We start from the raw sequence: 11,093 nt of genomic DNA, 5'->3' as shown, positions 1-11,093 counted from the left end.
TTTTGCAGCTAAGAAATCTAGCTGACTGCAGGGCTCTAGACCTTAGAAATGGGATTGTTGTAGAACGCCAACATTGAGACTGCGGAATCATGACTGTTTGGTCTCTTTTTTCAAGTTATGTATTGCAGTGCAAAGTTATCCTTTTGCATCATTTGAAGATATTGGTTATGCAGATTTTGTAAGATTACATTTGTTGCATGAATTGTCATATTCCTTGTGCAAATAATGTTCCTACACTGGTCAATTGTTGCATTTTTTTTTCTATTTTTGGCTTTTTATGTGACATTGACCAGTTGTACATAATAGATCACTCTGGTAAATGATATAACTTGATGCCAAGTTTAACGTTATTCAGTAACATTTATTCTTATTCAAGATGTAATGGAGCTTTTGTGTCAGTAGCACATTCTGAAAGAGTTGGCCAACCTGAACTCCAGTTTGAGAGATTACAAAGGCCTCATAAAGCAAGGAATTAAAAGAAAAAGAAAAAAGAAAAAACAAAACAAAACAAAAAAATGCTTCATTTCACTCCAGGGTTTGTGGGTTTAGGGAAGATGTAGATAACCCAGTGTAGAAATACTTAAGAATCAATCTGAATTGAGATGGAATCTCACAGTTTTTTGCCTGTTACATATTTCATCCTTTTAGCCTTGTCTAAGAATTGGTTTTGATAGCCTTAAAGGTAGGACTTCAGTGTAGATTTGTTGCCATGAATTAAAACTTTATTGTTGAATCAGTCATACATCATCTGGTTTTCTTCAGTGACATGTATACTGCATTTTTTCTATTCTATTTGTAAAAAAAAAAGTCATCAAAGAAAAAAAAATCAAAAGAATGTGAATCTTCATGGATAAGCCAAAATATTTTGAGCATTCGTGAGCATGAGGTTCCTGGTGTACTTGATGATGCACACTGATTTAGGTCTTCCATGCGGCCACTCTAATTACACTTGGAACAGTTATGTATAGTCTTGACATGTTATAGCATTGAGAATTTCACTTTTTCATAACGTCAAAAGTGAGACAAAGGGTCACTTATGACTTTTAATTTATAGTTTCCACCTCATTATAACAAAAAATAAATATAATAAGTCAGTCATATGTATGTGTATATATAGAGAGACATATTTAAGGTATTTAATTTTTTTTATGCATTTCTCATCTGTGTCACAAAGTGTCTAACAACCACCTGTTGGTGTTGGTACATAACATAAAATAGTACTGGAAAAGGCAGTGTAATTATAATGAAAAAAAAAGAATAAAAATGACCATAAGCTTTAAAAAGTTTGTTGTTAGGTCAGAGATGTCTGTAAATATATTGCTCACAATCATGTTAGCTTTTTATTTTCCTCTTCCTACTTTCAGTGTCACCGACTCATATTTTCTGTCTCTGTCTTTCTCTTAGTATCTCACGCACACGCACGCACGCACCACGATACAGATAGGTGTACATATAGTATAGATAAATATACTGTATACTCAATAGAAATTTTTTTTAGATAGATCTCTTGAGAAATATAAGACAGAGAGTTATCTGAAGATCATATTAATGTAAAGTCTCGTTTACATTCATTTAAAAAATGATAATGAATTGAAGAGTAATTATGTATTACATACATCTGCTATAAAAAAATGGTCACCATTTAAAAATATGCCATTTCACTGATTAGGTTTTTATTACTGCTCTTGTAATATACTTGAGCAACATCGCCAACTACAAACAATAAGGCTTATCCGATAGGTCATATTACAAAAGAAAATTGAACATTAAAGCCACTGGTACCTATTACAAGCATTTGCTCCTAAAATTTTCTGTTGTCTCTTTTTTCCTCAAATGAAGTAGGTCATGCATAGTTGCCATTTATGTCTAATATTTTAATGTTCGTTATATTTACTCCCCCTTTTTTACCCTTTTCACTGCCATACCCCAATCCCGTGCGCGATGTTGTTGTGAGGAGCCTTAGGAAACAAGGACTAGGACCCAATGCTAGGGATCTCCCTTACTGCCCTCGCCTCGACTAATTTTGCACGGTCTTTTTCACCTGCTTTTTTTCTGTTCCTTCTCCAACCCTTTTTACTATCCATTTCCTAAGGTGTGAAAGCCGTGCCGAAAGGATGAAAGGCTGACTTTGTGCCAGTCCTGAACGGCCTGAGGGAGCCATGGGCACGGTATTCCCCTGTTTTAGTTGTTTAGTCCTTACCCCTCAAGGGTACCCTGAGGGTTGGACTGTTTCTTTCCCCAACATACTCTAGGCTTACCACAGCCAATAATGAAGACGTTATACCCTTATTAGGGGCAATGAAGCTTGCCCCTTCATCAAATAGCCCCACCAATTCAAACTCTCCCGGTTCCCGACCCCAAGCTCTCCTTTGACCATGATTGAACACTGCAACTACTACCCATTCCTCAATGCCTACTGGTACATTATCCACCCAAGTCAAGACTCAATCTCCATGAGGCATTCCTACTCTCCCAACTTCCTCAACTTCATTACCTCTACCTGCACAACCTTCATCAATCACCCCATCCCCCTGTATTACTACTTTACAGCCTTATTGTCCACCTTTCCTAATACTACCTCCAACAATACTCCCTCATCCACACATCCCCGTCCTTCTACCACCCACAATTCTACCAATATCTAAAATAATCTCTTTAGCCCAGCCAAATGGGACCCCCTACAGCTCCTTACTCAGGCAACACTCTTCTCTTTCAACAATGTCTCCAAAAACAAGTTGGCAGTCTCTTTCCGTAGCCGACCCGATCGTTGTCTCGTTACAGAAACATCCGAAACCCAAGCTATATCATTATCAACTCTAACTGATCTCTCTGGCAACCCCATTCCTGCAGAACCTCATCCAATCCTCAATACCTGTACTAGAACTGTCTCTGTCTCCCCAGCAAACTACCCTATCGATACCAAAGATTGGTCAAATTGTGGAGAAGACTTACGCGCCTGTCTCACGGACTATGATGTAACATCAGTACAATGCTACTCCATTCCTCCTAAAGGTCATCGTAAGAACCTCACCAACATTGCCAATATTACTTTCCGTAGACATGACCTTCCCTTCATAACTACATTCGTGGACAATCCCTCCCTGTCCGACCATATCAACCTCCCCCCGTCAATGTCAAACCTTGGTTTTTAAGGCATCATGCCAAACACCCGTTTCACAGACCGATGCCCGCTATATGCCCACCATGGTCATAACCGATCAAACTGCTCTGCACAGTCACGTACATGTGCTAACTGCAGCGGCCCCCATAATGTATTTTATAGGGGCTACCCCATCTACAAGTTTGAGTCTGAGGTGACAACTCTCAGATACAGGGTCTCACTCTGCGTGAAGCCAGACAGGAAGCACGTCGACGAGGTTTCTCTCTTACTCCCTAATCCAGTAATGTCGCTCGCTCTGCCCCTCCCCTCCCTCCCAAGATGTTTCTACACCCTCCCTTATACCTAGCCCTCCTAAATCTTACCTCCCCACTTCTACCTCCTACCTTCCCCAGGCAAATTCTTTTGCCATTCTAAATCCAGACACTCCAATCTATACTGCAGCCCCATCACCGCCCCCCTCTCCCTCCCCGCAGCAGACAGACTAAACGTTTCACCCCTTCTCCTACCACACACTCACCTCCACCTATCTTTGCCTCTACTCCTCAGACAACAGTCTCCTCCCCCCTTCATAAGAAAATCTTTGTCTCACAAAATTCTCCAACTTCTTTACAGAAACTTGAAGATATTCAAAACTATCCGTTCGAGTCCCAACATGCTACCGAAAACCTTCATCCACCCTCAAATTCCACAACTCCCGCTCCCTCCACACTCAAAGTGACTGCCAATATCCATCCTCCTCCTACTCATATTCCCTTTACATCCCTTCCTCCTACTCCCTCCCAACACAGCCCATCCCCTCAGCTCCAACTACACCTACATTAACCCTCCCTCCATCCCCTCTATATACCTTCCACTCCCTCCTGGATACACACATGAATCCCGTATGTCACAACTATGACCTTCCCCAGATCCTCCACCTCCTGACACTACACCCCCCTTTTAATTCCTTATCTCACCCCTAGCTCCTTCCCCTTCAAATTCGCCAACACGCACTGTAACCGTTATCACTTACAGAACAAATACGTTATAGCTCTCCTTAGGTAGGGGGATCTAATCCTCTTACCTAACCCCACCGTTACCCATTCACTCATTAATTCCATTACCCATCTTTAACCTTTTCAATATTACTCGAGATCAGGGGTCGGCAACCTTTTGAACATTGTGTGCCAGTTTATAATTAAAGCCATCTTATTAATAACCTTACATGCCAGTTTTTTCAGCACTGTATACCCAAATGTATTTTCCTGCACATGCAAAACATAAATGTAATATTTTGTAGCATTAAGTATTCTTTGTAACAAGAAATGTGTATATTTTATAATTTTAGATTTATACTCACCATATTAATATCAGGACACACTGAGCTTCAAACAACCCTCAGAGTGATCCGTTGTAAGCCTGCTGCGATGAGGGCTAAGGGTATGCTGCATGTGTGAAAACATCTGGCTCGCATTGGTATTTAGATTCTAATCCTGATTGTAGTGTCAAGGCTTCTTTCTTAATGCAACTGAATTTATCAGACAGTGGGAACTTAATATGGAAGATGCATGGCCATTCGTAGTAGATTCTAATATTGCTCGATTTTAAAATTTAGGTGACCATAATATTAAGACTCCCTCTCTCTCTTTACACCTCTAAATCACATAGCGTGCCATAGACAAGCGCTCTGCGTGCCAAGCCTGGCACTCATGCCAAGGTTGCCGACCTCTGCTCTAGATAGTTGATACATCGCAACTCCTAACTCAACCACCCTTCACTACCCTTTGCTGTATCTTCCTACAGTGCTACATGACCTTAGATGTCTAGCACATATATTTTGCTTTTAACTATTAACCATTCACTACCATACTATCTTATAATGTTGTGTGACCATTGAATCTAACACGTTTTGTGGCGACCCAATGAATATTCGTAAATATATGCATTTTCACAGAAAGAGATGCATATCTGTCTATCTGCCAGATGTATTTACATTTATCTATCAATCTATTTGGCAGATGTGCATGTCTAGTCTGATAGATATGCATTCATTTCTGTGTATATGCATGTCCATATAATGATATTCATTGGGTCGCGCCTTGCACCATTTTAACAACCAGACCCTTTATCATAGCGCTATATAACCTTTGATATCTCGCACATTTATTTGTTTAAACTATTAACCGCCAACCATTAAGGTCGGTTACGTTATTTTCACGGTGCCATCTCTTGGCAGTAAATGAAAATGGATACAAGAACTTGGGACAACTATATCGGCAGTGAGACAACTTGATACAACTTTTTGCATGAAATTTAATGGCCAAATGATAGCAGTGTTACATGTTTGACATAGGAAGCTTTGTTTAAGAGATTATTGTGAGTTGTCTTTATTCCTCGCATTCATGTATATCACACAAAACACCTACATTTTGGCATTTATAGAAGTTCACCAGCTAACATCGAGTTTATCAAATGACAAATTAATTCTTATAATATTTGTAACAAAGGCTCACCAGTTGACACCGAGTTCACACGAAAATAAAAATAATGACACCAACCATATAAACAAATAACATTTCTCTTCCACTTCATGTACTTAGAATCGAACAGACTTCGAAGTCGCTGCCACCACACACTCGACAACGAATACGAACGCGGCCGCACACAGCCCCAGGAGCAACAGCATGAGCGGCCCTTGCATGTGCACGATGGTGAGGGCCTTCGCTCGTCCACTGCCACTGCTATCTGTTTCTTCCTCTTCTCCATTCCCTTCTTCCTGTTTCTTGGCTTGTTCCTCTCTTTGCTTCCTGCTGCTCTCTCGCCTGGCTTCGTTGAGGAGGTTGTGGCTCCATTGCTCGTAAAGTCCGGCCTGTTTGGGGTTATGAAAAAGGCGATGTGTTTGTATGGCGGTGCAGATAGATGAAATAGATATGTAGCTGAACTAGAAGTTGGATTTGAGTTTATCTGTGTCCGTCTGCCTCTAATATCTGTCTGCCTTTTTCCCTTCACCTCCTTCCCTTCTTCCCTCTCTCTCTCCCTTCCTCCCTCTTTTCGTCCCTTCCTCTCCCTCCCCCTCTGTCCCTCTCTCCCTTCCTCCCTCTTTTCTTCCATTTCTCTCTCTCTCCCTCCTTACATCTCCCTCTCTCCCTTCCTCCTTTTCTTCCCTTTCTCTCTCTCTCTCCCTCCTTACATCTCCCTCTCTCCCTCTTTTCTTCCCTTTCTCTCTCTCTCTCCCTCCTTACATCTCCCTCTCTCTCTTCCTCTCCTGAAGAGGATCGAAACCTACCTCTATAACAGCCATGATGCACCGGTCCACCTGCGTCCGATAGGGGGCGTCGTGCGGGAGAGGCCAAGCAGACTGTCCGGGAATGATACTGTCCCTTCCTATGTACAGTTTGGTGGTTCCGTCGGCGTTGGAGAACTTCTGAGCGATGTGGAGTAGCTGGTAGCGCCTCGTGTCCAGGTGGGCCTGACTGGTAGGGATGGGTGGTGTGGGTTGGTGGATGGGAGAGCGAAGTGTTAGTGGGTATAAGAAAAGAAGAGATGAGCGGTCGAAGAGGGTGTTATTTATAGCTGAGAAGAGATATTAATTTGTGCACACACACAAACACACACATATATCGAAAAGGCATTTTACTATATCTGGCGATATACAAAAGACACCCAGGCCCTCAAAGTATAAGTACGCTGTGGGGTTAACTTTAAGATCTATAACTGAGACTTCCATGCGATTTTTGTCTAAAGATCCAGAAAGCTCTAGAACGAATGATATAGTGCAGTGCATAGATGATATAAATAAGATTAACAGTGATCATTCTGTAAATTAGCGGCAGTGGTCAAGCCGATAGTATATAATGCTGAATTATGCATTAACAGCTTAATAATAACTTATAACAATAACTTATGCTTAACTTATAAACAATAACTTACTTATAAACAATAACTTATGCTTAACAACCATGCCACGTTTATTTCTCCATTACAACATTCGGTGTACATTTTTGTATTGACAGTTCTTTTTTACATTGCCAAACCATAAACACTCGTAAATGTCAGTTAAGCTAAACCGTATAATAAAGGCTATTGTAAAGTTCGTTAAGGGGTCATCCATAATTTCCATCATTATCACGAGCGTACAAACCGTATGCGGAGGGGGGGGGGGGGGTTAAGACAAGACTTACCCCTTTTTGAGTGTGAAAAAATGATGGGCGAATCGGCGGCCGCGATGATTCAAATTTCGCGCTATGTCGGTGTTGCTTCTCTTTTCGGTAGAAACATTTATGCCGTTTTCTAAACATTAGATGATAAAGAAAACGAATATAAATAATAAAGTTGAACCATGCACTATCATAAATGGATGAATATTATATTACAGTTACAGTGCGTATGGTCAGTCTGATGATTATGGGATTCCCTGTGTTACTTTCTTGTTTATTGCACTGTATAAAACAATATACAATAAGTGCATTATTACAGCATTTAACAATATAAAATGTACCTGACTTGATTGATCTAAAACGTATACAACTATTCATATTGAGTGTGTTTTAGTCACTCTATGGGACAGTGGCTCTATTTTTGGTGATGTCCAGCTGGAAAACCCAGCTGAAGTGACATCGGATGAAATTTCCGCCGCCGGTTCATACCAGGATGGTTTAAGCAATTTTTATATCTGATTTATTCAAACATGGAAAAATATCTCAACATTGCTTTACACACCTTTCATTTGAATTAAAGCATCTGTAGTCATAAAAAACAAAAACAAATACAGCATGCGGAAAAAAATCCGTAGGCCCTTTGTATTGTCCTGTCACCGATTTCAATACAGTGAAAGCAATATAACAGGACAGGGTTTTACTTTGAATTCATATATTTTTTTTTAGGATCACTAAATAAGAACACAGAGATATCTTGATACATGATCAATTTTCGTACACTAACGTACACTTTTAGGGGGGGGGGTTGAAGGGGTTGTTCAAAACTCTGCACTTTGTAGACGTGATAATGACGAAAATGAAGGATGACCTCTAAAACAGTCATCAAAATAAATAACCAACCAAACAAGTAAATGGCATAAACATCCTTGAAATCAAAATTTCGTATGTAAAAAAACTACGTAAAGAGTGGTAGTTTATAAAATTCGGAGCAAATTCATCATCATTATTATTATCCTCATCATCCCTATTACATTCAGCATCGCTAACATTCTCATCATCATAACCTTTACCAATATCATGACTCCCTGATCCATAAAAAAGAAAATAACTCAACCTACTTCGCCAAAATAGCCTGTCTTTGTCCCTCCTCCACAGACGACACGATATGCATGAGTTCCGAAAGTCTCTTGAAAACGGGCGAGTCCGATTTCCCGAAAAATGACTTGAATTCGGCGCCGTAGGAGGGCATCGTGATCCTAAAGGGTGAGAGGGGAGTAGGGTGTTTAGGGAAGGTGAAATTTGGGGAGAAACTGGAAGGGATGGGTAAATAGGGTTTTGAGGAAAGGATGGGTAAATGGGGTTTGGGGAAAAGGATGGAAGGGATGGGTAAGTGGGGTTTGGGTGAAAAGAAGGGATGAGGTAAAGTGGGAATTGGGGGAAAATGGGTAAAAAGGTGGGGTAAGGTCAAATATTTGGAATTTAGGGTAGAGAATTGGGTGAAGACGAAGTTTAAGGAAAGGTTTAAGGGATCGGTAAATGAGACTAGGTAAAGGTAAACATCTGGATGAATCGATTTAGGTAAATAATGATTAGGAAAAGGTAAAATTTGGATGAGTTGGGATTATGGAAAAGTAAAGATATACTGAAATCTGAGAATCGTAATGTTCGGCCAAATTGAGATTATTGAAAGGCTTTTAAAGCAGGTAAACTATATTTAAGCAAAAGGAAAGTTCAGGAACGTCGTGCTCAGGGAAAAAAAGTTGATGACCAGTTAGGATTAAGGAAAGGTTAAATGCAAAGGTTTAGGTAAGTGGAGTTGGTAGGTCAAGATACTGACAAGGAATCACATATAATTCACAAAGATTAGATATATTTTTTTTATAGATTCAATATGATTTATTCTATTTCCAACGTTAGACTAATAATCTTGGCATACAGTATATATCTATTTACTGATATATATTGTCATACAATATCTCTATATCTGTATACTGGTATATACTGACCTACAATATATATATATATATATATATATATATATATATATATATATATATATATATATATATATATATATATATATTTAATGACTAAGTCTTCCATCCAGTCTTCATTCAACTTCCCCGACGCCATCACTCACCTGTCGGCCACGAGGACCAGCTGGGCGAGCGTCTCCGGCCTGGAAGGGTACACAGGCAGGGTGAGAGACGCCGTGAGATTGCCCCTGTAAGCTGTGCCAACCACGAGGGAGAACACCAGCCACGCCCCTACCAGCACACGCGCCCTGACGCTGCTGTAGAAGACCCTCGAGAGGTTTTGTCCCAGGAACAGACCGAAGACCTCCTGCAGCGCCTTGCCCAGGGTGAGGGGGCTTGTCGGCGGAGCGTGGCCCGTCGCGTCCCGGCTCCTCATCGCTCGCAGGATCTGGTGGGGGGAGGCGGGGCTGAGGGAGGTCCTTCGGCTGGAGTTTCCTACTTGGTTTGTCTTGCTTTCTGTTGTGTTTCCTTTGGTTCATTGTTATCGTTTATTTTCTTGGGGGGGGGGGGGTCTTTGATGTTTTTTTCTCTTCGAATAAAAGATGACAAATGGCGGGCTTATGTCCAACAGATATACGGATACGTACTCACACACACACACACACACAAAACAGACCCAGCAGCATCACACTCCTCCCCAGCACATACCCCATACCACACAGCCAACCCCCCACCACATACCCCATAGAAGGAGAGCGGCACCACCACCACCGTCGCCAGCACGCCCAACCACACGGCGTGCGACAGAGGGTAGTAGAGACTCTGCCACTGAGGCTGGAGGTCCGGCTTGGCCCGGGAGAAGTCGAGGGAACCGAACTCGTACACGAAGGAGAACTCGTAGCGCTCGAGGCGGGCCGGGAGGACGTTGTGGAAGATCGGGGACAGGAAGGCCACGCGCTCCACCACACGGTCGGCGACCTGCGGGAGGGGCGGGGCGGAAGGAGGAGGAGGAGGAGGAGGAGGAGGAGGAAGAGGAGGAGGAAGAGGAAGAGGAAGAAGAAGAAGAAGAAGAAGAAGAAGAAGAAGGAGAAGAAGAAGAGGAGGAGGAGGAGGAGGAGGAGGAGGAGGGGGGGGAGGAGAAGATGATGAAGATAAATGGTAAAAATAATTATAATAATGATGATAGTATTATAATCATATGATAATTATGATAATGACAATGATAATTCTTATGATAAAAATAACACTATTAATAAGGAAAAGGAGAAGTTAAAGATTAAGATGAAAGTGAAGATGAAGATGGTGAAGAAAAAGAAGACGAAGAAGAATAAGAAGAAAGTGAAGAAGATAAAAGTGAAGATGAAGATGCAGAAGAAAGCGAAGAAAACGGAGAAAAAAGAAGACGAACTCGAAGAAAAATAATAACAGTAACAAAACACCAAAGTCCCAATCTCTCGACCGACGACCGACCTCAGTCCACGTCTCCGTCGGCACAACCCTGAAGGTGAAGTTGAGAGCCTCCGCCGTGGCCTCGAGGAGCAGGAAGTCCGTGCCCGAGTACCTTCCCGGCGACGAGGCTGACGGCTCCTCGAGGACGGACCAGTAGGGGGGGAAGGGGAGGGCCGTGACGTTGACGGTGGCCCCGTAGAAGCTGGTCGAGGGGGGGGTAGTAGGGAGGGAGAGGGGGGAAGGAGGAGGGGACGAAAAGGCGAGGTAGGAGGGAGGGTGGGAGGGGAAGATGGAGAGAGAAGATAGGAGGGAGAGTGGAAGGGGAAGATGGAGTGAGAAGAGAGGGAGAGAAAGGAGGGAGGGGTAGATGGAGAGAGGAGAGAGGTAGAGAGAGGAGGGGAAAGATGGAGT

General features: G+C 42.1%; 1 protein-coding gene across 3 annotated transcripts in view; it reads right to left on the bottom strand.

Annotated features, from left to right (window-relative positions):
• Nucleotides 1–4,428: 4,428 nt before the first annotated feature.
• Nucleotides 4,429–11,093, bottom strand: part of LOC113810915 (ionotropic receptor 21a) — a 17,230-nt gene continuing 10,565 nt past the window's right edge. For 2 of the 3 annotated variants that reach the window (XM_070143867.1, XM_070143868.1), the window contains exons 7-12: nucleotides 10,704–10,884; nucleotides 9,975–10,211; nucleotides 9,398–9,681; nucleotides 8,376–8,513; nucleotides 6,387–6,573; nucleotides 4,429–5,969 (exon numbers count right to left, since the gene is read on the bottom strand). In XM_070143867.1, the coding sequence (XP_069999968.1) occupies nucleotides 5,697–5,969; nucleotides 6,387–6,573; nucleotides 8,376–8,513; nucleotides 9,398–9,681; nucleotides 9,975–10,211; nucleotides 10,704–10,884 (1,300 nt within the window). In that variant the 3' untranslated portion in view covers nucleotides 4,429–5,696. Of the gene's footprint in view, nucleotides 5,970–6,386; nucleotides 6,574–8,375; nucleotides 8,514–9,397; nucleotides 9,750–9,974; nucleotides 10,212–10,703; nucleotides 10,885–11,093 lie in introns of all 3 variants that reach the window. The other variant, XM_070143869.1, reaches the window with a different exon arrangement.

Source organism: Penaeus vannamei, chromosome 31, assembly GCF_042767895.1.
Source record: "Penaeus vannamei isolate JL-2024 chromosome 31, ASM4276789v1, whole genome shotgun sequence".
NCBI classification, from domain to species: domain Eukaryota; kingdom Metazoa; phylum Arthropoda; class Malacostraca; order Decapoda; family Penaeidae; genus Penaeus; species Penaeus vannamei.
Note: the sequence above shows the minus strand (reverse complement) of the source record. Positions and strands in the feature narration are given on the sequence as shown.